The 26,441-nt window shown below is 39.1% G+C and overlaps 1 protein-coding gene and 1 non-coding gene across 3 annotated transcripts in view; one reads left to right on the forward strand and one right to left on the reverse strand.

Moving 5' to 3' along the window:
- The window catches only part of ESYT2 (extended synaptotagmin 2), a 131,609-nt gene extending 105,511 nt beyond the window's left edge, over positions 1 to 26,098 (forward strand). For both annotated transcript variants that reach the window (XM_075550163.1, XM_075550164.1), the window contains 9 exons: positions 144 to 218; positions 2,455 to 2,541; positions 8,334 to 8,483; positions 11,891 to 12,279; positions 13,666 to 13,764; positions 17,813 to 17,944; positions 21,726 to 21,831; positions 22,433 to 22,482; positions 22,595 to 26,098. In XM_075550163.1, the coding sequence (XP_075406278.1) occupies positions 144 to 218; positions 2,455 to 2,541; positions 8,334 to 8,483; positions 11,891 to 12,279; positions 13,666 to 13,764; positions 17,813 to 17,944; positions 21,726 to 21,831; positions 22,433 to 22,482; positions 22,595 to 22,640 (1,134 nt within the window). In that variant the 3' untranslated portion in view covers positions 22,641 to 26,098. The remainder of the gene's footprint in view (positions 1 to 143; positions 219 to 2,454; positions 2,542 to 8,333; positions 8,484 to 11,890; positions 12,280 to 13,665; positions 13,765 to 17,812; positions 17,945 to 21,725; positions 21,832 to 22,432; positions 22,483 to 22,594) is intronic.
- LOC142449546 (U7 small nuclear RNA) lies at positions 1,760 to 1,820 on the reverse strand. The gene has a single exon (XR_012784695.1). It is a non-coding gene; the product is annotated as a U7 small nuclear RNA (small nuclear RNA).
- Positions 26,099 to 26,441: the final 343 nt, after the last annotated feature.

Consider the following 26,441-nt stretch of genomic DNA (forward strand, 5'->3'; position numbering starts at 1 on the left):
TCCTGTGGCTTACATCTCAAAAGTTAATAGAAATATTTATTATATGAGCTAATGATTTAATTTTTCAGTAAAACTCATCTCACAATGTGTGTTTGTTTACTTATTATGACTGTTTGTTCTTTTGTCTGTTTGTATTTGGATAGTCAGGGAAGAAAATAAACAGCAACCCAAATCCTCTTGTTCAAATGTCAGTTGGACACATGGCTCAAGAGAGTAAGGTAAGGTATTGATATTTTAACTTGTTTTCAGTTTTTCATATTTTTCACCCTTGCCAAACTTAGATGTGAAATGTCAAGCTCTAAATAGACGTGTATGGACTCAGAGGACATTAAGCTGAGTAGAGTTGGTCAATCAGACACAACCAGAACACTCTTCTAAGGGATCACTGCTACTTAAAGGAAAACCAAGTAAAACTTTGAATACCAAAAGAAACAAGAGTTTGATAGTTACCAGGCATGGGAAGAGAGGGAGGAAAGAGGAACTCCTAGGCTGCAGTGAATCCTAAAGCGTGAGGTGCCTTCCCCTGGTGAGGCTGATTACAAGACCAATCCAGCTTCGGGGAGAGGGGAGAGGGGCTGGCAAGCAGATAGCTACACTTATCCAGAATTATAGGCTATAGTACTAAAGCTTTTAATTGTCAGGTGGTGCTGAATAATGGGTTTTTTGTTTTGTTTTGTTTCTGAAAAGGGGGCAATAGGCCAACTAACTTCAGGGTTTTATGGGTTAGCAGTGTAAGGGGAAGATAATGCCCATAAAGGGTCTGTTCCGTTGGGCACATCAGGGAAACAAAGCCACAGAAACTCATATGTAAGGGAGAGTCTTATATAAAGGGTAAGTGTTCATCAAGAACACATCCCAACCCAGTGCTGCCCATGCCCACAAGTCCAACAGTAACCCATATGTCCGACACATCTACAAAATCCTCCTCAGTCTCACAAAATACACACAATGACACTGACTACAGGAGGAAAGCTGAATCAGCAAGCATGTAAGCATCTCAGCGCTGGCAGGGGTCTCCACACAGCTGCTCCAACACCCAGGGCTGCATCGGGGTAGGTCCATGTGGTTTCTCCTTGGGAATATCTTGCAGGAAGTGAGCCTGGCCAGCTGAAGCAGGGAACTAGCTAAGGCAGCTACGCCCTGCTCCGGCAATCAGAAAGCAAGAGACTCAAGAACTAGCAGGGCAAGGCTCATGGAGCCATTTCTCGCTCTGCCCTTCTATTAATTCCACATGTGTTTATCGGCCAGGTTGGCACAATAAACCTTAACTATCTCAGAGGGAGATGAGGAAATAGAAGGGGAGCAGGGCAAGCCATTGGGAGGTTTGAGAATTTGTTTAAATTGTTGAATGCAAAAGCAGTAATCTGATATGTAAACCTACTTCGTAATAAAACGTTTAGTGGGGGGGGGGTGTAGTAGTGTAACAATGTAGCTGTTGAGCTCCATTGCTTTTTACGCCTTTATTTTTTTAAGTCGGCTACTTAATTTGATAACAACTACATTATTCACTTTTAAAAAATAAAAATGTGACTATGCATTAACTTGATTTCAAGGATAGAAATATAGCAGAAATTTCTGTTTCTTTTGTAAGTGCTACAAATTTTTAAAAATCAACTAGTGCTCACCGACAGTCAACAAATATGATTATGTTCATATTCAAGAAGTGAAAGTATTGTTACTGCTGTAACATAATGTGAGAGCATTTTTTCAAAAATTATTTTGTTACAGACCACTCTTCATTTTTCTTTTTTTTTTTTGTTTGGGTTTTCCGGGAAAACCAGAAAACCTGCTAGACAAATTCTAAAAGAGCTGTAGCACTTTACTCTTCAGTTTTCACTTGTTGACAACTTAAGAGACATACAACAATGGCTAGAATCTGGAAAACTAATGCCAAGTTGAAATTAAATTTTAGTTTCTACCATTAGGGTGAACATACAGGTTGTGAATTTATGAAAGTTGGTTTCCCTGACATGTTCTTAAAGTTTCAGGCCCTATCTTTACATCTTTTGACCTCTTTCTGTAATTGATTCAAGGAGTTAATGGAAGAATGGAATTGAAAAATAACGCAATTTTTCCACAAACTTTATGACAACCTTCCTTGTGTATATATACATGTATATGCTTAGCAAATATGTCTTTGCATTTAATTAAGGTTAGCCTTAGCTCCTAAACAGGAACCCAGGTGGCATATATATTGGGCTATATATTGGGCTGCTAAACACAAGGCAAGCAGTTCAGAGCCACCAACTGCTCCAAAGGCAAGATGAGGCTTTCTACTCCTGTAAAGCGTTAGTCTTGGAAACCCAGAGGCAGTCCTCCTCGGCCCTATGGGGCAGAATGGCCTTGATAGCAGTGAGTTTGAGTTTTTTGAAGCACCTGAGCATGTTATGTGAGCAAGCCCTTTCCCACAGCACAGAAAACATCACAGAGCTCACATTTGGGTATCATTTGCAGATTCGTTATAAAACCAATGAACCAGTATGGGAAGAAAACTTCACTTTCTTCATTCACAATCCGAAGCGCCAGGACCTTGAAATTGAGGTACTTCATTTGTGATTTTTTAATAATACATTGAAATGCAGTTGGCATACAATAAAGAGCACATCTCTGAAGTGTGCAATTTGGTAAATTGTGACTGGCACATGTCAACAATCAAGATGACTAGCCTACGCATCACTCCCCAAAGCGTCTTCATCTCTTTGTCTTTTATGCTCTCCCAGGTAACACGCCATCTATCTGCCATCTTCAGTATTGTTCACACTTACTAGAACTTTTGTATAAATACAAAACAGAGAAAACTCTGTTGATACAGACAGCAATACTTTCTGAGTCAACAGATAAAAAGGTTGGCCAGACTCATGTGAAAGCACAATAAAGTATCCTGGAAATGCTCAAAAGTAATTGGGGGTATTGGAGGAAGTGTAAAAAGCATTGCTATAAAATTATAGAAATATATCCTTAAAAACCAAAATGTGAAGCTATTTTCTGTGTTCTTCACAGTAGTTATATTGAAATTCATCTATGTTGTTATAGCTATCCATAGTGTGTTCTTTTTTATTGCTGAGTAGCGTTCCGTAGTATGGATTTTTGACAGTTGTTTATTCAGGCACTTGTTGATAAAAGGTTAGGTTGTTTCCAGTTCAGGACTCTAACAAATCAGCTCTGGAACACTCACACACAATGTCTGCCTTTGTGCTGGTACCAGCTGTCTTTATAACTAATACTTTATGCTAAGTTTCAAAATAAAGTAGTGGAAGACCTTCATCTTTGTTCATTTTAATAATTCTTTTTGTTGCTTTGCATTCCATATTAATTTTTGCATAATTTTATCAATATCTATAGAAAACTGGCTGGGATTTTAATGTAGCTTGCATTGAAAATATAGATAAATTTGGAGAGATTTGACATTTTAGCAGTACTAAATCTTCATAAAACCATAAATCACACTTTTATTTTTTTAAATCATTTTATTAGGGACTCATACAGCTCTTTTCACAATCCATCCATATATCCATTGTGTCAAGCACATTTGTACATTTGTTGCCATCATCATTTTCAAACCATTTTCTTTCTACTTGAGCCCTTGGTATCAGCTCCTTATTTTTCCCCTGCCTCTCCCTCCCTTATGAACCCTTGATAGTTTATAAGTTATTATTATTTTTTCATGTCTTACATTGACCATTGTCACCCTTCACCCACTTTTCTGTTGTTCATGCCCCCAGGGAGGGAGTTATATGTAGATAAATCATTGTGATCTACATTGTGATCAGTTTCCCCTTTATCGCCCCACCTTCCCCTTCCCCTCCTGGTATTCCTACTCTCATTATTGGTCCTGAGGGGGTTATCTGTCCCTGTGTTTCCAGAGCTAGATGGCCATTTGTTTGCCTTTAAGACTCCAGACGCTATATCTTTTGATATCTGGGCACCATCAGCTTTCTTTGCCACATTTGCTTATGCACCCATTTGTCTTCAGCGATCGTATCATGGAGGTGAGCACACAGTAATATGATTTTTTGTTCTTTGATGCCTGATAACTGATCCCTTTGGCACCTCGTGATCACACAGGCTTCCATGTGGGCTTAGTTGCTTCTGAGCTAGATGGCCGCTTGTTTACCTTCAAACATTTAAGACCCCAGACGCTATATCTTTTGATAGCCTGTGCCATCAGCTTCCTTCACCACATTTGCTTGTTCACCTGCTTTGTCTTCAGCGGTTGTGTCAGGAAGATGAGCATCATAAAATGCCAATTTAATAGAAGAAAGTATTCGTGCATTGAGGGAGTATTTGAGTGGAGACCCAATGTCCTTCTGCTACTTTAATACTACACCTACAAATATATGCACATAGATCTATTTCCCCATTATCATATGTAAATATATTTGCATATGGACATGCCTTTATTTAGACCTCTATAAATGCCCTTTGCCTCCTAGCTCTTTCCTCTATTTCTTTTGACTTTCCTCTTGTCTCACTATCATGCTCAGTCTTTATTTGGGTTTCAGTAATTCCTCTTGGTTACATTACCCTTGATCACACCCTACCAGGCCTCCTACACCTTCCTCACCACCAGTTTGGATCACTTGTTCCCTTGTCCATGGGTTTGTTAACACCACCACCTTTCCTCCCACCTCCCCCTCTCCCATGTCTCCTGGGACTGTCCATCCTGTTGTTTTCTCCTCCAGATTGTTCATCCAGCCTATCTTATTTAGACAGACCTGCAGAGATAATAACATGCACAAAAACAAGACAGAGCAAAACCAAGCAACAATATACAACAAAACAACAACAGCAAACCAATGACAAAAAGACAAAACAAAACACAAGAAAGGAAAGCTTGTGGTTAGTTCAAGCACGGTTTGCTGGCCTTTAGGAGCCTTTTCCAGTCCAGTCTGTTGGGGCACCACGCCCTGGCCCTGAAGTCCACCTTCAGCATTCCCTGGGACCTTGTCACTCGGTTCCCTTGCTGTTCTGTTGCTCCTTACTGTTTTGCCTCGGTGTGGCGGGATCATGTCGGGCGCAATTCCCACACTGTGTCTCTGGTGTTATCCCCTGTAGGGCTATGGGTAGTGGATTTTGGTGTTCTGTACAGTGGGTTGTGATACGCATATGGTACATATGTGCATTTGAATATTTACGGCAGCAGTCTTTGATCTTCATCAGCAAGTGCTTCAAGTCCTCGCTTTCAGCTAGCAAGATCTCATCTGCATATTGCAGATTGTTAATAAGCCTTCCTCTAATCCGGATGCCATGTTCTTCTTCATATAAACCAGTTTCTCTGATTGTTTGCCCAGCATACAGATTTGAGTAAGTGTAGTGAGAGCCTAAAACAGTGGCACACACATTTCCTGATTTTAAACCATGCAATATTCCCTTGTTCTGTTTTCTCAGCTGCCTCTTGATCCAAATGCAGGTGCTCCGTGAGCACAATGACGTGCTCTTGAAGTCCCATTCTTCTCAAGGCATTCATATGACCCACACAGTCAAACGCCTCAGCACAGTCAATAAAACACAAGTAAACTTTCTAGTACTTTCTGCTTTGAGCCAAGATCCATCTGACATTAGCAATGATATCCCTGGTTCCACATCCTCTTCTGAATCCAGCCTGAACTTCTGGCAGCTTCCTATCAATGTACTGCTGCAACCACTGTTGGATGGTCTTCAGAAAAGTTTTACTTGCTTGTGATATTAATGATGGTGGTTTTATAGTTTGAGCATTCTGTTGGGTCACCTTTCTTTGGAATGGGTACAGATATGGATCTCTTTCTGTCTGTCGGCCAGGTAGGTATCTGTCTTCCAAATTTCTTAAAATCGACCAGTGAATGCTTCCAGTGCTTCATCTGCTTGTTGAAAGATTTCCAATGATATTCCATAATATCTGAATCTTGGTTTTGGCTAATGCTTTCAGTGCAGTTGAACTTCTTCCTTCAGTACCATTGGTTCTTGCTCATATGCTGTCTCGTGAAATGGTTGAATGTTGACTAGTTACTTTTGGTACAGTGACTGTGTATTATCCACATCCTCTTCTGATGCTTTTTGCATCACTCAGTATTTTCCCGTAGACTTTCAATATTGCAACTCGAGTCCTGAAGTTTTTCTTTAGTTCTTTCAATTTAAGATATGCTGAGTGGTGGTTGTTGTTTTTTGGTGAGGGGGGAGGGTTGGTTTTATCCCTTTAGGTCTTAGCATACTTCATTTTAATGTTCTGCTCTGCTTTCTCGAGCTGCACTTAGAAATTGTATGTACAGCTCTTTGACTTCATCATTTTTCTACTTGGCTTAGCTATGCTATGAGCAAGAACTAGTTTCAGAGTCTCTTCTGACATCCATTTTGGTCTTGGCTCTTTTTTTTATGGTCTTTTAAGAAACATTTTGCTTTCTTTGTGTACCATGTTCTGGATGTCATGCCACCGCTCATCTTCTGTTGTTAGTGTTTGATTTACCTAATTTGCTTGAGGTGCCCTCCAAAGTAGGATGGGATGTCTTCTAGGTCGTATTTTTTTGTGACTCTTGTGGACTTGTTTTCATTTACTTCAACTTCAACCTGATCGTACATATGAGCAGTTGATGGTCTGTTCCACAGCTGGCCCTTCACCTGGTTTTGCCTGCTGATATTGATCTCCTGGATGGACGCAGTGGCGTTAGGAGTGGCCTGAAACGTAAGAACAATTATGAGGAACAAGTGGTGTTTCGTTTTGTTGTACGTTTGGTTGCTAGCTTCTCTATTTATTGTCTCTTCCCACAGATGTAGTCAATTTGATTTCCTTGTATTCCATCCAGAGAAATCTGCATGTATATAGCTGCCATTTGTATTGCTGGAAAAAGATATTTGTGATGAAGAACTCTGGTCTTACAAAATTCTGTCATGCAATCTCCAACTTCTTTCTATCACCAAGACCTATTTTCTAACTATTATCACTTCTTTGTTTGCAGCTTTTGTATTCCAATTGCCAATAATTATGAAGGCATCTTGACTGAATGTTTCATCAATTTTAGACTGGAGTCATTGGTAGAATTCTCAAATTTCTGCATCATTAGCTTTAGTGGCTGGTGTATAAATTTTAATAATAGTTATATTGATTGTATTTCCTTGTACACTGATAGATATTACCCTACCACAGACAGCATTGTGCTTCAGGATAGCTCTTGAGATATCTCTTCTGATGATGAATGCAATGCCATTCCTCTTGATTGTGTCGTTCCTGGCATAGGAAACCATATGATTTTCTGATTTAAAATAGCCAATAGCAGTTCATTTCAGGTCGCTAATGCCTAGAATATTGGTCTTTATGCATTCCACTATATTCTTAAACTTCCTATTTTCCTAGATGCATAATTCATACATTCTCAGTTCCAATTATTAATTAATGTTTGCAGCTGTTTCTTCCCATTTTTTGTCCTTCTCATTGACATATGAAGGTGCAGAAGGCTTTGCTCAATCCACATTACTCTGGTTGACCCCACCTTGAGAAGGCAGCTCTTTCTCAGTCATGTTTTGAATGCCTTCTGACACGAAGGGCTCATCTTTGGGTACTCTCTCTGACAATGTTCTTCTTCTTTTCATTAGTTTCTTCAGTCACTGACAATGTTTGGGTGCTATCCATGGGGTTTTCAGTACCTAATTCTTCTGAAGTTGAGATACGGAGTTCTTCTTCATAATCTGTTCTCAGTCTGGAAGCTGTGACCCGGCTAGTATTGGAAACACCAGTGAAAAGAGCCGTCGGCGTTGTAGCATCACTAGCTGCTATAGCACAACCATCGGACAGACAACTGGTAGTATTCTGAACGGCAGCCTCCTAGCAGGAACAATTCTTGTTACCACCATAACACTGAATACAATTAACGTGCATTCCAAATCAAGCCTATTCATTTAAAGTAGATCTTGTAAATCTCTAAAACAACCAAGTCTATTTTGAATAGGGAAGGCTAAGAACACATTTATAAATTATTTTCCTACATAAATAAGTGTTGCCTAGTGAAACTTTATACAGCGCTGCTAATATTTATTGCGCTTCACACATTTTGGGAAAAAAATGTCTTTTTGCAATCTGTAAGTTTGTAGATACTTCCTCCTAGTTCAGGTTTCTCTCAAGTCATAAAATACATTCCTTATTTTACATGTTGTGTAAGGAATAGAAAACGGATATGAAATAAGGATTCTCTGCCCATTATAAGTTTTTATACTATGTTATAAGGTTTTATACTATGTTAATCATTTATGGAAACACTGTTTCAAGGAAGATGACTGACATATGTAACAAATGTTACAGATATTTCAATGATTCATGTAAATTTCAGCCCCATAGCTAAGTATGTTTTCTGCCCTGGTTTTTGCAGGTGAAGGATGAGCAACATCAGTGTTCCCTGGGGAATTTGAAGATTCCTCTCAACCAGCTGCTTGAAAGTGATGATATGACTATGAACCAGCGATTCCAACTTAGTAATTCAGGTCCAAACAGCACTATAAAAATGAAGATTGCCCTCAGGGTATTTCATAGTCTTTTTCAATAAAAATAGTAGTGGAAGGGGAAGGAATGGGATACTAATAGGTGATACTTATTGGTGCTAATTTAGAGATGTAGATATCACCAGGCTTACCAGAAGCAGTTAATCTTATTAAAATGGTAACAGCGGTGTTAGAGATTGCTAGGACATCTGTTTGTTTTGAGTAGAAAATATTGTTCAATGCTACAGGAGCACAGATGAACGATAATTAAAGATATATGAAGTGGGGTAAAAAAAAGGTACTGCTATTAGGGTTCCCACTCAAACCTGCATGAGTATGGTCTTTGCGTCAAAGCTACTGTCAAAAGGTAAACAAAGCTCAAAAGGACATCTTCCCAAATTATTGAGCCTTAATAGTTTATGGGAATGCTACCCCACCTAAGACAAAAATTTCTAGATGGATCAAGCATTTTAAGGGAGGGTCAGGAAGACCTCAAAGATAAACCAAGTGAGAGATAATCATCAACCTCGATGAATGGGAAAACTGTTTGAGGTTCAGAAACTAGTAAAAGAAGGCTATAGAGTTCCCATTATGTAATAGCTACTGAAGTTTAACATTTTCCATTTCCAGTGAATGTCGTGACCTCACAGGGTTCAGCTAAATAGGTGCCAAAAGTGTTGTAGAATGACCAGCTCACTCGAAGAGCTGATCTTTCTATCAATCTCTTAAAGTAAGATCACACTAATGATGGTAATTTTATGGAACAGATATTAACTGGAGATGAATCTTGGAGATATCAAAATGATTTAAAGAGCAAAATCCAATCAAAACAGTGAGTTTGAGGGGATCTGATCTTCTGCACCAATTAAATTCAAGACATGGATGTCAGCTCAGTAGGTTATTGGGACTCTTTTATGGGATCCAAAAAAAGCTTATATTTTGTTCAAGGTCACAAAATGGTGGTGGAAGCTTATTTGGAAGAAGTTTTAAGAAAATTGAAAACTACATTGGTGAAAAAAAGCCAGGAGATTTACACCAATGATATTTTTCCATCAAAAGGCACCTGCTCATTTTTTGAGGGTTTTTTTTTAACATTTTATTAGGGGTTCATACAACTCTTATCACCATCCATACATATACATACATCAATTGTATAAAGCACATCTGTACATTCTTTGCCCTAATCATTTTCTTTATTTTTTTCTCCTCTTTTCTTTTATATTTTATTAGGGGCTCATAAAACTCTTAATCACAATCCATACATATACATACATCAATTCTATAAAGCACATCCATACATTCCCTGCCCCAATCATTCTCAAAGCATTTGCTCTCCACTTAAGCCCTTTGCATCAGGTCCTCTTTTTTTTGCCCCCCTCCCTCCCTCATGTGCCCTTGGTAATTTATACATTGTTATTTTGTCATATCTTGCTCTATCCGGAGTCTCCCTTCCCCCCCTTCTCTGCCGTCCCTCTCCCAGGGAGGAGGTCACATGTGGATCCTTGTAATCAGTTCCCCCTTTCCAACCCACTCACCCTCCTCGCTCCCAGCATCACCCCTCACACCCTTGGTCCTGAAGGTATCATCCACCCTGGACTCCCTGTGCCTCCAGCCCTCATATGTACCAGTGTACAACCTCTGTCCTATCCAGCCCTGCAAGCTAGAATTCGGATCATGGTAGTTGGGGGGAGGAAGCATCCAGGATCTGGGGGAAAGCTGTGTTCTTCATCGGTACTACCTCGCACCCTGATTGACCCTTCTCCTCTACTAAACCCCTCTATGAGGGGATCTCCATTGGCCGACACTTGGGCCTTGGGTATCCACTCTGCACTTCCCCCTTCATTCAATATTGTATGTATATATATGTATATATATATATATACACACACACACACATATATATACATATACACACATATATCTTTTTTTTTTTTTGCATGATGCCTTATACCTGGTCCCTTTGGCACCTCGTGATCGCACTGGCTGGTGTGCTTCTTCCATGTGGGCTTTTTTGCTTCTGAGCTAGATGGCCGCTTGTTCACCTTCAAGCCTTTAAGACCCCAGACACTATATCTTTTGATAGCCGGGCACCATCAGCTTTCTTCACCACATTTGCTTATGCACCCATTTGTCTTCAGCGATCCTATCATGGAGGTGTGCAGCCAATGATATGATTTTTTGTTCTTTGATGCCTGATAACTGATCCCTTCGGGACCACCCGATCACACAGGCTGGTGTGTTCTTCCATGTGGACTTTGTTGCTTCTGAGCTAGATGGCCGCTTGTTTATCTTCAAGCCTTTAAGAGCCCAGTCACTATCTCTTTTGATAGCCGGGCACCATCAGCTTTCTTCACAACATTTACTTGTTCACCCACTTTGGCTTCAGCAGTTGTGTCGGGAGAGTGAACATCATAGAGTTCCAATTTAATAAAAAAGAAAGTATTCATGCATTGAGGAGTGTTTGAGTAGAGGCCGAAGGTCCTTCCGCCACCTTAATACTTAACCTATAAATATAGACACATAGATCTATTTCCCCATTTGAGGGTTGTTTTATGACAGTTTCACTAGGAGACTTTACTCCATCCACTTTACAGTCTTGGAACTTCCCAAGCATCAGCCTTCTTTTTGTGTCTAAAACTCAAAGAACAATATGAGGATCCCAAAATTGCCATTTTCAGATCATGTGAACTGCCGTTGCAGAATTATTTGGGGGAAAGGTTGGAGAGCTAGAAACACTGTTTTCAGAAGGATGTAGCTCTAGATAGAGGATAGATGGAGAAGCAATAGTTTCACATTTTGATTTTTTTATGAAATATTTCTATAAGTTTATAACAATGTTTTTGTACTTTCTCAGTACCTTATCCATTTCCAGGATTATTCATTGTGCTTTCACATGAGTCTGGCCAGCCTTTTTTATCTGTTGACTCAGAAAGTCTTGTTGCCTGTGTCACCAGAGTTTTCTTTTAAGGCTAAATTTTCAAAAGGCATTCAGGGGATAGGTTTTGATAAAAATTCTATAAGATAGAATATATAGTAAGAAAAGTTTCTTTCTCTGAAATAGACATGGTTCATTTTTAAATACCTAACTGGAAAATAAATGGAAAATGTTAAAACTCACTAATAGATGGTTACAGATGTTCAGCTCCTGTTCCTTGACTCCTGGGTGATCAGGTGGTGTAGCATCTTTTGTTTGTTTGAGTTTAAGACACACTATACACTAATAATACCTCATTAACATAACAAAGAAAACCCACCCACACCCAATAAAATTGTAGCTACCAGTTTTAGGGTTTAGAATACATGCTTTGGGAAAAGCTATTGAAAACAGTTTTGTGTCCAATCTTAACAATTCTTTTACAAGTGAATATATTCCTAAAATGTTCAAATATCAAGATATTACCAGTGTCCACTGATTATAATTTTTGTTGTTGTTCATTTCCCCTTCTAGGTACTTTACCTTGAAAAGCAAGAAAGACCTCCAGATTACCAACACTCAGCACAAGTGAAAAGACCCTCTGTTTCCAAAGAAGGGAGAAAAGTATCTGTCAAATCTCAGATTTCTGTCTCTCCAGCTACTGAGGGCAGCAAAACAGCCCCGTCCACACCAATAACTGATGGCAGTAAGAAGACTGACATAGAGGAGAAAGACCAGCCACCTAATGCCAGCCCTCAGTGGCCCCGTGATCTCAGCAGAAGCTCCTCCAGCCTCCAGGCCCCCAATTCTGCATACTCCCCAAGCCACATTTCTGTGAAGGAGCCCACGCCAAGCATAGCCTCGGATATATCCTTGCCTATTGCCACACAGGAACTTCGGCAGAGATTGCGACAGCTTGAGAAGTAAATCCAATACTATTTTAAAAACAACATTAGAGTACACATTTTATCTGTTACAAGCAAGGAAAAAGTTATCTCAAGTCAACTAAAGAACCTGGTTTTGGGGTACAGTTTTGCTCACTCCGCCTTTGACTTTTCCAAATAAAACTTGTCAAATTCTATTAGGCCATCAAGTCAGTTTCAAATCCTAGTGATCTCAGGTTACAGCATAGAACTTGCCCACATGGCTGCTAGGCTGTAATTTTTACAGGCGCAATCTCCAGGCCTTTCAATGAGTGTGTCTGAACTTCTTACCACCAGGACTTCCTTGCCAAATGCATTAGGATCGGGCTAAGACATAACGTAGAAAGCAGGCTGGAGTTTGAAGGTGCTATACACCTAGCCTTAGCTTAGGAAACAAAATTCAAAGAATTCCTAAGAATTTTAATCTTTTGAATTTTGATACGACATTTTGGCAATAGTTTGACTTATAATGTGTAAGGAAGAACAGGTCCAATTTTTTCATGTTTAGTCAACATTCCTTTACAACATCCTACTGGATTTTTGTTTTGTCTTTAGGTGTTTGTATTGCTTTCTTATTTAAGACCCGTGATTCATAGGAGCATTTGTTAATGCTTTTATTTAACTACGGAGGAAAAATATCCATAGTTATCAGGAGCTTCAGATGTTAACCTTTTCCTCCTAGTGAAAAGAATAAAGCTGACGTTTGAAATGGTTCTTCATGTTTGTTGTTGTAAGAGGTGTGTTGAGTAATACAAATATAGTAGCAGAAACAGAAGCAAAGGTGAAGCAGCATGTTTACTCCTAAAGGGTTAGAAAAAGCATACGATAATTACTGAGCTCTTAGAAGGCATGTGATTCCTGGCCACCAATGGAGGTCTATTAAGACCCTTCTTTGATCTTCATGCAGCATTTTTACTTTCATTCATAATTTATAGCATCTTTTTTTTTTTTGAAAAAAGAATCATCTGTTTCTGTCATTCTTGCTCCAAAAGAAAGTTGAGTCTTTGTGGATAGTTAAAAATAGAGCGAGTGATTTATATATGATTTTGAGCGAGGATATGCAAGATTTGGGTAGTTACAGATCAGATATCACTTGATAAAGAAGGCAGAATTTATGTTTGTTTGTAATAAATAAGCCTGTATGTCTCATTTTTACTTTGAACCCTAACTGAAAAACTGTTGATCATGAATAATTAAGTCATGCTAAAACCAGCAAGTGTAATATAAGTTCAACTGGTTGATTTAAACCGAAGGTTTATATCACATATAAATTCACTTTGATTCCAGAGATTCACCTTTTAGTCCACATGAATGAAAATTATCTCACTGTATATATTGTACAAATGACATGGGAAAGAGCTGACAGCTCTGCTTTCTTTGTCACAGTGGAACAACATTGGGACAGTCTCCACTTGGACAGATTCAGTTGACAATACGTCACAGTTCTCAGAGAAACAAGCTTATTGTGGTTGTGCATTCCTGCAGGTAAGCCTAACGGGTGGCCTAAGCACCCCAGTTTCTTGTTATTTCAGTGTATACAAACAGGGTGTAGCATGATAACATTTACAGGTAACAAACAGACATTTATAGTTCATTTTCTAAAGGCCAAGCAATTACCCCTAGTATAGCTGGCACTAATCTATATTAACTTTTGCAGGAGTTGTAATACTCTACATAATGTGAAGTGATATACTTGTGTGTCGCTGTGTACACAAAAGGCTACATGGGAAATTTTCTTGGTTTTATATTTTGGGAGATTGGAGTTTCAGTGTTGACGGGAATAGGGAGTGCTGAGGAATAAATGTCACACATTTATTGATGTAGATTAGCTAAAATTTCTTCACTCACAAGAAACAGGAGCAAACTGAAAGAAGAAATTTTGGTTTGTCAGTATGAATCTGTTGGCTTTTTTGAACTCCTAGAAACGTATGTTTTAATAGTACAAGGTGCGAGAGAAGAAGTTAAGAGAATGTTTGCCTATGTCAAAAAAAACACGAGCGTTCCAACGACTGGTGAGGAAGCCGTGCTAAACAGAGAAAGTGAAAACATTAGCATGAATCGTTCAAATTAGTGACAAGAAAAGCAAAATGTAGCCACAATGAAGGCAATTTTAAGAAAAGAACCATAATGCTGCTGCCCTTCCAATTGAGTCTGACTCAGAGAGATCCTGTGACTCACTACGTAGAACAGTCTCCCTTCAGGCCTCCCAGGCTGTAAATCATTAGGGAAGCCGATTGCTGCTTCTCCTTCAGAGCCGTTGACAGGTTCCAGCTGCCGACCTTTCCGTGAACAGCTGACCACTGTAATCACTGCGTCACAATGGCTCTTGTACACATAGATATTTATTTAATTTGTATTACATTATGCTCTTTCTTTACAAACCTATGATTTCTACGGTTACAATGCTAGTGTACAAGTTTCTACTCCTTTTTTATTCTTAACGTTTCATAAATGTTTTGTATGTACAGTTATTTGAATTACCTTATAATATTCCTTAAATTGCTCTTCTGTAATTTAGTTAACCACTCCCTATTGTTTGTTGTTCAGCTTGTCGCTGTATTATATGTAACATATCATGAACATATTGTATTAAAGTATCTATTAAGATTAAATTCCTTGGATTGGATTTATCAATCCAAAGGTAAGAAAAAGTTTATAGGCTCATGATAGATACAGCCATTCACCTTTCAAAAAAAAAGGTACGATTGACATTGGCTTTCCAAGTGTATTGATATACCTCTTCTTCCTCCCCCCCTCCCCCCCCCCTGCAATCATCAGGAACGTTTTCAAGCTTGTGCAGTGTGTTAATTATAGTAAATATAAAATGTTATTGTGAGTATTAGTTGCCTTCCAGTCAATTCCAACTCACAGCAATCCAGGTATTCTATAGAGCGTTCAAGTATGTGTGGCCTACTGTGCGAAACACAAAGGGGGTGAAACAGAGCAGTAAGGGAAGCAAAGCAATGACGTCCCCAAGGAATCCCAAAAATAGACCTCTGATTTGGGGGGCAGGGCTTGGAAACTCATCAGACTCGATCAGAAAACATTCATAAGGGTCAGCAGACAGGCCTGGAACTATTTATAGGCTTTGGGGTTTTTTTTCCTTTTCTTTCTGTGTACCTGTATAAGATAGGCAGGATAAACAATCCCAAGGAGAAAACAATGGGACCCACAGTGGGGAGAGGAGAGGAGGAGGTGGGGGAAAGGGAGGGGGAGCCAACAAACCCAGGGACAAAGGACTAGCAAGGGATCTAAAATCAATGGTGAGCAGTGGGTAGAATGCCTGGTGGGGTTTGATCAAGGGCAATGCAGCGGAGGGGAATTACTGAGGGCCAAATGAAAGTTGAACCTGATAGTGGGACAGGAGGAAAGTAAACAGAAATAGAGGTAAGAACTAGGAGGCAAAAGACATTTATAGAGGCATAAATATAGGCATGTATATGTGTATATATATTAAGATATAACAATAGGGATATAGGTCTATATACATATATTTATATGTTAAGTATTAAAGTAGCAGATGGACTCTGAGCCTCTCCTCAAGTACTCCCTCAATGCAAGAACACTGTTCTAATAACCTGGCATTCTGTGATGTTCACCTTTCCAACACGATCGCTGAAGTAAAAATGAGTGCATAAGCAAATGTGGTGAAGAAAGCTGATGGTGCCTGGCTATTTGTAGAAATAGCATTTGGGGTTTTCAAGGCTTGAAGTGAAACAAGCGGTCAACAATCAGAGAAGCAACAAGGCCCACATGGAAGTAGCGCACCAACCTGTGTGATCACGAGGTGTCAATAGGCATCAGAAAATCCAAAACAATCATATCGATGTGAACTAGGAGGGTCAGAGTGGAACCCCAAAATCCATTTGTATACAATTGGACATCCCCTCACAGAAGGGTCACAAGAAAGTGATGAGTCAGCTAGGGTACAATGTAGCATTGACAAAGCACAACATTCCCTTAGTTCTTTAATGCTTCCTTCCCACACTGTCATGACCTCAAATCTGCCTTGCAAATCCAGCTAGACCAGAGCATGTACACTCGTACAGATAAGAGCTCTCAAAACAGGACAGATAAACTCCTCAGGAGCAGTAATGGGAGTAGCAATACCATGAGGGTAGGGGAAGGTATGGAAAAAAGGGGAGGAAGGGGGAACCAATCACAATGATCCACATATAAAGCACTCCCACTACCCTGGGGCATGAACAACAGAAACGGTGAAAGGAGACAGTGGATGGTATAAGATATGAAAATGATTGTAATTTATCAGGGGTTCTTTAGGGTAGGGAGGGAAAAGAGAGGAGCTGATACCGAGGGCTCAAGTAGAAAGAAAATGCTTTGAAAATGATGATGGCAATATATGCACAAATGTGATTGATAGATTGATGTATGGATTATTATGAGAACTGTAAGAGCCCAACAAAACTATTTTTTTAAAAGAGGGTGTGTGGTTTGAACTGCCAAACTTTTATCTTCTAGTTGAGTACTTCCTTAAGTATAAAAGTCCCTGATTAATGCAGACAGTTAAGGATGCAACTATTCGTCAAAAGAGTCAGGAGTTAGAATCTACTGAGAGGAGCAGAAGAAGACAGGCCTGGCAGTCTGCTTCCCAAAAGTCATGGCCATTGATGCTTCTGTGTCCTTCTGCTCTGACACACAGGGATGGCCATGAATTAGAATCAATTCAGCTTTGGTTGGTTTGGTTTTAAGTATAAGGCCAAAGGACAATAGTGCTTTAATTGGTATTTCATTAATAATGATGATGTGGGTTTACTAATTTTTTGTGTGTGGCTTGTCTTTCTCTTAGTACTTAAAAATATGCTATAAGTTTCGGAGTGTATAAAAGCTGTTGGAAACAAGAAAGTTAAGAATGTTTAGAAATATGATTAATTAAAGATAGTTTAATTCAGTTAATATGTTTGAACACCATGTATGTTCCTGTACTAGATAGTTACTGTGGGAGACAGAGAAGCAAGACTGCTTTAGAGGAGTCCAGACAGTCCCTAACTAGACAGTCAAGTCAGTAAGCCATGGACCATTTGAAATGGCTCCCTGTAGCCCTAGGAGACTCCTACAGGTTGTCATAAGAAGAAATCAATGTGAGCTTCCTACCGCAGTGGGTCCTAGTCTGTGAAGGACTTAGACAGCTAAGGAGCCATGAGTAGGAAAAGTGGCCGCAGCAGAAGCCCCGAGGAGCAAGCACTCCCACTCAGGGACAGTGAGGATGCATGCTCTCGTGACAGAGTGCTCACAGCAGAGTCTCATGGGAGTTTATTTGGCTGTCCGGCTAACTCATGTCTCCTTCCTCAGAGAAACAAAGGAAGAATGTAAAGCACAGAAGAAAAGGGTTTGGGGAGAAGCAGAGCAGCAAATGTGGGTTCACGGAAAAGCATACCCTGTGACTAGTTATCCTCTACATCTTTGTCTGCTTCTCAGTTTTTAGATACACGTAAAATTGAATGAATATGAATGTGTTGCTGATTCTAATTTCCTTGAATTCTAATACTTAGTGTTCTCTGGCTTGTGTTAAAAGGAATCTTATTGCCTTTTCTGAAGATGGGTCGGATCCTTATGTCCGGATGTATTTATTACCAGACAAGAGGAGGTCAGGAAGAAGAAAAACCCATGTTTCAAAGAAAACATTGAATCCAGTGTTTGATCAAAGGTATACGATTTTACTTAAGTGGGAAAATAATGATGGAATGAATTAACAAATTTTAAACATCAAGATTAATACATGATGAGTAGAACGTTTGAAACAGTGTTGTATTGAAAAACGTGTTGCTGCTGCCACTGTTGTTGTTGTTAGGCCCTCGAGGCAGTTATGGCCCACCGCAGCCCTGTGCACAGTGGAAGGAACGCTGGCCGGTCCTGTTCCAGCCGCACAACAGCGCCTGTGCTTGAGCCCATTGCTGCAGTCACTGTATCAGCCCACCCCCCTGTTCACGGACCCTGTGCTTTCCCAAATATGATGTCCTGACAGCATGTCTGCAATATGTGAGATGAGTGGCTACAAAAGAAGGAAAATTAAAATTGAGTTCAATTATTTTGTGACACATGAGCTAGTTTCAGAAAAATTAAAGTCTGTGTATGTGTGTGTGCGTGTGTGTGTGCGTGCGTGTGTGTGTGTGTGTGTGTATGCCGAAATCTCACCATTTTCTCTTCTAAGGAGCATTCAAGCTGTACTTCATCCAAGTCAGTTTGTTCTTCTGACAGTCTATAATATATACTCACGCTTCTTCACCAACACTATAAATCATCCATTCATCTTCCGTCTGCGTTTCGCACTGTCCAGCTTTCACATGCACATGAGGCAGTTGAAAATGGAGTCAGGCACACGTTAATCTGCAAATTGATATATTTTGCTTTTGGACACATTTAAAGCTCTTTTGCACCAGATTTCTCCAATACAGTTCAACAGCCTTCGATTTTCTTGACTGCTACTTTCATGAGCATTGATTGTAGATTGAGGTATAATGAAATCCTTGGCAGAATCAGTCTCGTGTGTCATGATGTTGCTTACTGCTCTTTATGTAGAGGTGTCACCTGTACTGCGGGATAGTCAATGTTCGTCAGGAAGTGCTTCAAGTCCGCTTCACTTTCTGCATTCCCTGCTGTGCTTGCGCATATTAAAGGTTGTTCATGACTCTTCCTACAATCCTAGTATCACATTCTTCACAAAGTTCTGTTTCTCAAATACAGTTTGAATAAATAGGATAAAGGGATACAACCCTGATGTACACCTTTCCTGATATTAAACCACTTAGTATTCCCTTGTTCAATTTGAACTTCTGCTTCTTGGTCTGTATACAGGTTCCACAAGGACCTAATTAAATTTCTGGCATTCCCATTCTTCCCAATGTTATGCTTGGTTATGATCCACACAATTGAATGAATTTGCATAGTCAAGTGAGACACAAGCAAACATCTTTCTGGTATTTTCTGCTTTTGACCCAGTTCTACCTGATGCCAACAATAATATCCCTTGTTTCACATCCTCTTCTGAATTTGGCTTGAATTTCTGGCAGATCTCTATCAATGTGCTGCTGCAACTGTTTTCTGAATTATCTTCAGTCAAATTTTACTTAACATTTGATATTAGTGATCATTTCCACATTCTAATGAGGCATCTCTCTTTGGGGTTGGGTACAAATAGGTAACTCTTTCAGTTGGTTAGTCAGGTAGCTGTCTTCCAAATTTCTTGGCGTAGTCAAGTGAGCATCTCAGGTGCTGCATATTTGCTGAAACATTCCCACTAATATTGCATCTATTCCTGGAACTTTGTTTCTTTTGCCAACCTTGGACTTCTTCTTTCAGTAGCATCCATTCTTGCTTTTATACTGCTTCTTGAAATATTGAATGTCCAGTGGCTGTGTGCTCCTTTCATCTCCCTTTGATGTTTCCTGTGTCTTTCAATATCTTACCCTTATAATCATTCAGTATTACTACTCGAGGCATGAATAAACACAGTTGAAAGAAAAATAGTAAAATTATCAACGACTTTAAAAAATTTATATGGATTTATATCCCTTCAGCCTGACAAGTTCAGAGCATGTTCTTCACTTTGGGTTTTCCAGGTCTTTGCACATCTCATGACAATACTTTCTTTTGTCTTCTTGAGCCATCCCTTGAGATCTTCTGTTCAACTCCTTTGCTTCATCATTTTCTCCGTTCATTTGAGCTATTCTACAACCAAGAGCAAGTTTCAGAGGCTCTCCTGACATTCATTGGTCTTCTCTTCTTGTCCTATTGTTTTAATGACCTTTTCCTTTCCTCATTTCTGATGCCCTTGATGTCATCCAACAGTTCACCTGACCTTTGGTCAACAGTGATTAATGCATCTTATCTATTCTTTAGATGACATCTAAATTCAAGTGGAAAAACTCCACAAATTTAAGCAAGCATATACATGTTTGTTTTTTAACTGAAAGGCATTTTAAACTTCATATAGAAGTGCTAATTATTATAGTCCAAGGAATAAACACAGTTGAAAGAAAAATAGTAAAATTATCAATGACCTTAAAAATTTATATGGATTTATATCTCTTTATGTTTGCTGGATTATAAATGAAGACTTAGAATTTTAAAATAAATCTATTTTAATAACAATTTTAATAAGCCCATAACATGTCATACTATTTTATGAAAAACAACTATTTTCAAAAACAAACACAATTTTTATAAGAGCAGTATTATTTTATGTCCACATTTATTTTATGCCAAACACTTCATTTAAACTCTTGTTAAAAGTGAAAAACATAGAAAGGAGGAACCAATTACAAGGATCTACATGTGACCTCCTCCCTGGGGGACGGACAACAGAAAAGTGGGTGAAGGGAGACATCGGACAGTGTAAGACATGACAAAATAATAATAATTTATAAATTATCAAGGGTTCGTGAGGCAGTGGGGAGCAGGGAGGGAAGGGGAAAAATAAGGAGCTGAGACCAAGAGCCCAAGTAGAAAGCAAATGTTTTGAGAATGATGAGGGCAACTAATGTACAAATGTGCTTGACACAATGGATGGATGTATGGATTTGTGATAAGAGTTTTATGAGCCCCCAATAAAACAATTTTTAAGTGAAAAACATGGGCCAAATCTTGGATGTAGACATATTTTATTTGACAAATTGTTCTTAATTTCTTATCTGTACTATTTAGAAATTTGGAGAATTTCCATAAATTTGGTTCTCCAGCTTCAGCGAGAAGCTAGAAAAGTCCACACGGAAAGCCTTCCTGTACTCTTGCCTGGTTCCAACTGACTGGAGCCGCATGTTGACCACCATTTAGTTAGCATAGACCTGTCTGCCAGGGCCCTCCCACTCACTCCTGCTTCACAGCCAGCCAGCTTCACACACTTGTCAGTTTGGGGGCCTCATAATTTACAGCATCTTACCCTAAAAAGTGATTCAGGGGGCCTTTCCTTCACACACTTGTCAGTTTGGGGGCCTCATAATTTACAGCATCTTACCCTAAAAAGTGATTCAGGGGGCCTTTCCTTTCTGTCAAACTACTGTGTGTGTGTGTGTGTGTGTGTGTGTGTGTGTGTGTGTGTGTGTGTGTGTGTGTGTGTGTGTACATAGTATGAGTCAGCTAAGTGAGAACCCCTTTAACAGCCTGAGCAAGTGGACTAGTTTGGCATTCAGTGTTTTGACATACATTACATCCAAGTTCCCATTATTGAAACTACCATGAGTGAGCCATAAACAGTAGACACCTTGGCATATTTATGATGTTGTGATCTTCTCACATTTGGGAGGAAAAAAATGAAAAAAGAAGCACCTGTGAGTCTTTGATCTGCCAGATCAAAACACCTAGCAGAACTTCATGTTGTACAAACATGGCATTCGGAATTATCTCAGAAGTAGAAATGCCATCTGTTATGTATAAGAACGCCGTGCGTAATGATGGAGGGTTTAACCAAGGTCTTCTTTTTCCCACTGCAGCTTTGATTTTAGCGCTTCATTGCCCGAGGTGCAAAGGCGAACCTTAGATGTAGCGGTAAAGAACAGTGGGGGTTTCTTGTCCAAAGACAAAGGGCTTCTTGGCAAAGTAAGTTCTTAAGAACCTTTAAAAATCTGTTCTTATACTTTGTAAAAATGAAGCACTTACCAACAGTGCTGGTGTTTCAGGCCATCCACAGAGAAGTGGGTGACTTTATTGTTCGCTTTTCCTAACAGATCATTGCTTTCAGTTTTCTGAAATTTTTCTAGTCGTTATCCATATTCACATTTAGTTTTTTCATAAGATTATATCTTCCTTAATAATGTATACAAAAGCTAAGTCAGAAAAGATGCATTTGATTACAGGCAACATTTTTGTCAATAGTAACATAAATACAGTTAATCCCAAATTAGCTATGGTATCATTAATAGTATATTCGTTCAATATCCCTATACATTAACTCTATTGAGACTTTTAATCATTTAATTTTAAGAATATTGCATATAGGAAGTCGCTCTTAAATATAAGCAACCATATTCCTTATCATAAAAGTAGAAAAACGGGGGAAAATTAGAACTTCAAAGTAAGAGTGCTTTATATTGCTAGGTTAAGACAAAAGATTAAAGAAATTGGAAGACATAGTGAAAAATACAGAAAGAATGACTTCAACCTAATTTAACAAACCGTTGAATCTGTTTTTAACCCATAGGTATTGGTTCCTCTAGCCTCTGAAGAACTTACCAAAGGCTGGACCCAGTGGTAAGTATACCTAACACCACTCACCACTAAATAGAAAACCTCATGGATTTAGTTAATAACTTTTTCCCAACATTAACCATGTGTTTGTTGTAATTTTCATATGCTTCCTCAGGTATGACCTCACTGAAGATGGCACACGGCCGCGTATGATGTCATAGATCATTCTTGGACATGAAGCCCATTTCCTTGTATTGATCCCTTCTGTGTATACTTTGAATGCATCACTCTCACAAATGTACCAATATTATTTTTATAATTTCATATGGTTAGTGTTACATTCTTTAATAGTTTTATAAATCATATGTTGGAATTTTAGGCAACTATAGCCAATATTATTGTTAAATTGTATCTGTTTAGTTCATTCTGGTATCTCACCAGTTATTGTAAAGTACAATAATGGAATAGTTAATTACATTGTTATGTAAAACCGTATGTCAGTGGTTTCGACTCGGAAGTGGGTGTATGTCATGCTTTATTATAAGCTTGTTTTGTATATCACCAAGGTACACTATGCCATGTAAATAGATTCTATTTTTTATAATGTCTACATGCTGGTTAGAATTCAGAAGCAAATGGATCGAGAAAATATATTTTCTTCTAAAATTTATGAAACTCGTATGACAAATAATCATTTGTCTTTGCGGCAAAAGTTATTAGTGGCCTATTTTGTGTTTCTTTTTAAGAAGAAAAGCTGAAATGTTATTCAGTGTTAACATATTTCTTTCCCATTACACCTGATGAAAGAAAGCACTGAAAATGTTCACATTTTCATAAATATAAATATGTATTATCAGAAAGTCAGTTGAAGGCTCTTAAGGAAAAGTGTTTTATAACTGAGTAATATAAACTATTAAGAGAATTGTCATGGTTCATAAATTGTGATATACTAATCTGAAATCTGTTACTAGAAATGAAATGTTTTTGTTTATTTTTAATTGCTTATTATAACTTATTCATAAAATGATGCGCAGATACACAAATTATAGTTTTCCTAAATCACAAGGCAGAGAGCATACTTCAGTGTCGCAGTTAGGGTGATGTCCAGTAGTCCTTCAGTCATGAGCCTTCCCCAGCTGTAGACAGGTTATTCCAGCCTGTCGTGCCAGAGTGACACACATTGGCATTTCAAAGGTTACAAGATCAGCTGGGGTGGGCAAATGGAATGTTAGGTTAAAATTGATGACTTTTCATTAGGTCATATGAGATGAGTTCAGTTAACCTCAAGGTCAGCGGTCCAAAGCCACCAGCCACTCTGGGAGAAAGATGAGGCTGTCTGTTTCCATAAAAATCTGCAGCCTTGGAAACCCCTGGACAGGGTCACTGTAGCTGGAACTGCCTAAGAGTGGTGGGTGGAAGGAGGCTCCGAGGTGCTGTTAAGTTGTTGGCTGCTCCCTGAAAGGCTGACAGTCATCGCCCACCAGCTGCCCCTGGGGAAAGCTGTGGCTTCTGTGAAAACCACCGCCTTGGAAACCGCCTGGGGCATTGGTACCCCGTCCTCTGGTCACCGCGAGTGGGGATGAGGCGCTGGGCCACTGTTTTTATCCAGCGATGCACATAGGCCAACACCAGGGCCGCGGGGTCAGCACGGCTGCCAACACGAGCAGCCTTCGGTTTCACATCACAGTCCCCTGCGCTCTCGCACGTGAGGCCATGACTGGCCTTAAGATTAGGATACTGTTACATAATTTTTCTTTGAAATTTTTTTTCTTTTTAGATTATAAAAAACATGTTTTACAGACTTAAGAGACCCAAAAGCCTGTTGTGAGGTGAGGTGGTCTCATAAGCTATGCACGCCTATAAACCAAGAACATATAGCTTCTAAGCTGTGTGGTGAAAATGGCTTCCCTGGCCATGGTAACGTTTTAAACCTATATAAATGCATTAGAGGAAATACACATGGTAACGTTTTCAACCTATATAAATGTATTAGAGGAACTATACATGGTAACGTTTTAAACCTATATAAATATATTAGAGGAAATACACATGGTAACGTTTTCCACCTATATAAATGTATTAGAGGAAATACAGCTTTGTCATTAAAATCGGGGTCTTACTGTTACTGGTTTAATGAAACTAAACCACCTGTAGATGACTCACAAGACCAAACATACCAAAGTGCCTGTGACGAGCAGAGATTGTTCTTTCTCCTTAGATTATTTTTTCGACACAGAGCAGCCTTCCAGAAGGTTTTTCTTTCATTTTAATTTGTAATTTATACTTGGAACCATGGCTCAATCTAGAGTAGAGTCTGTAATGGCTCCACAACACACTTGATGTCACCTAAAGACAAGGGTAGTCTCATTATTTACTTTTGAAGGAAACTTATTTCTAAAGCCTCTTTTCAAACCATTTCCAACGCTAGTGTATAGGGTTGATTCTTCTGCAAAGATATTTATATGTTCATATACATGTGAACATATGTATACACAAAATTTGGCGTTTTAGTAGTATGAGTTAAAGAAGAAGGAAAATCATAGCGATTGTTTACCTGTGGTATTAGATTATTTGAAGTTTTGTTTTTAATTAGGTCTATTGAAGGGCTTCCGCCATCATCTATCGAAGACAAGAAAACTCATCCAGATGTTAGCATATTGGGCATTTTCACCAACACCCTAAATGTTGGGTTTTGTAGTCATGCTTAATCTACCCAATGGTACAGATGGTGCAAGACCACATATGATAGCATAAACCACTCTTGAACATATTTTATGTAATGGACTGCTTTATTTCAGCCAGTAGGCTAAGTAGATACAACTAAAGATCTAAAATACAAAGAGACTCAACGGCACAACAGGCTACTCTTTGATGCCAGAAGCTTCCGTTCAGTTCCCATCAGTTGATTATGGGAGAGCTGTCACCAAGCAGTCTGGATGCCACCTTCTCACCTACAGATGATGAAGGCTCCAATTCTCTTTCAAGGAAGGAGGGAAATGGATGGATAGGACACGAAAGCCCCTCGCAGAGAGTCGTGTTGCCTCCTATGGCCCTGTTAGAATGAAGAGGGAAGCTCTTCCATGACACAGGGAAAGGGGGCAGAAGGACCATCGATCCCATTCCTAGGAGACTGATGATACAGGAAATTCTCAGTTGTTTCCAAAGTGTTCATTCTTAGTTTATAGTAATTGATTTGTCTAATAAAAGGGAACTTTAGCTTTTCTACTTTGAAGCCCAAACCATGGAGGGACAGCATCTGACCATGCCTCCTGAAGGGTCGTTTTGGTTATCATGTACCTGTGGGTTGCTTATCCTGTGCCTTAACGTATGGAACTATAAAGGTGTTTTCAAGTTTCCGATTTAAAACAAATGAAGCCTTGCTCTATTTACCACAATTTCTCTTCTGTACTATGAGAATTCCGCGTACTGCCTTTCATCATCGAGAAGGTCAGCACTTCTTTTTCAAGAACAGAAGCCAAATATAAATTAGTGTGGACACAGTTTGCATTTATACTGTGGTTGCAATTTGAATTCCAGTCCTAGCTCTGCCCTCTCTGTAGAGGGAAAGAGCAGAGGGGTTTATTATGATGATTATGATTATTACAGACTATCCTTTTTGCTCAACTAATTTTACATGACGGTGCATGTATTTATTCAATAAAATGTTTCTGTTAGATCCCTTTTGACTTGTTTTTCATTTATCTTTAAAAAAATGAAAATTTTAGTATGAGGCCAGGTGACTTGAGAAGTAGATATAGTGCACTGTTTGCATTTTCTACTTATGAATTCTTTCGTTTTCAAATAAACTGCATCAGATCATTCGATATTACTCCTTTCGGTCTCATCTTTATTTTGACTCTTCTCTGCCTAGCGTAAACTAGAATTTTACCACAGCTTACATCAGTTCTCAACCTGTGGGTCGCAAACCTTTTGGGGGTTGAACGACCCTTTCACAGGGGTTGCCTAGTTCATAACAGCAAAATTACAGAGATGAAGTAGCAATGAAAATAATTTTATAGGTG

This window comes from Tenrec ecaudatus, chromosome 5, assembly GCF_050624435.1.
Source record: "Tenrec ecaudatus isolate mTenEca1 chromosome 5, mTenEca1.hap1, whole genome shotgun sequence".
In the NCBI taxonomy this organism is placed as follows: Eukaryota; Metazoa; Chordata; class Mammalia; order Afrosoricida; family Tenrecidae; genus Tenrec; species Tenrec ecaudatus.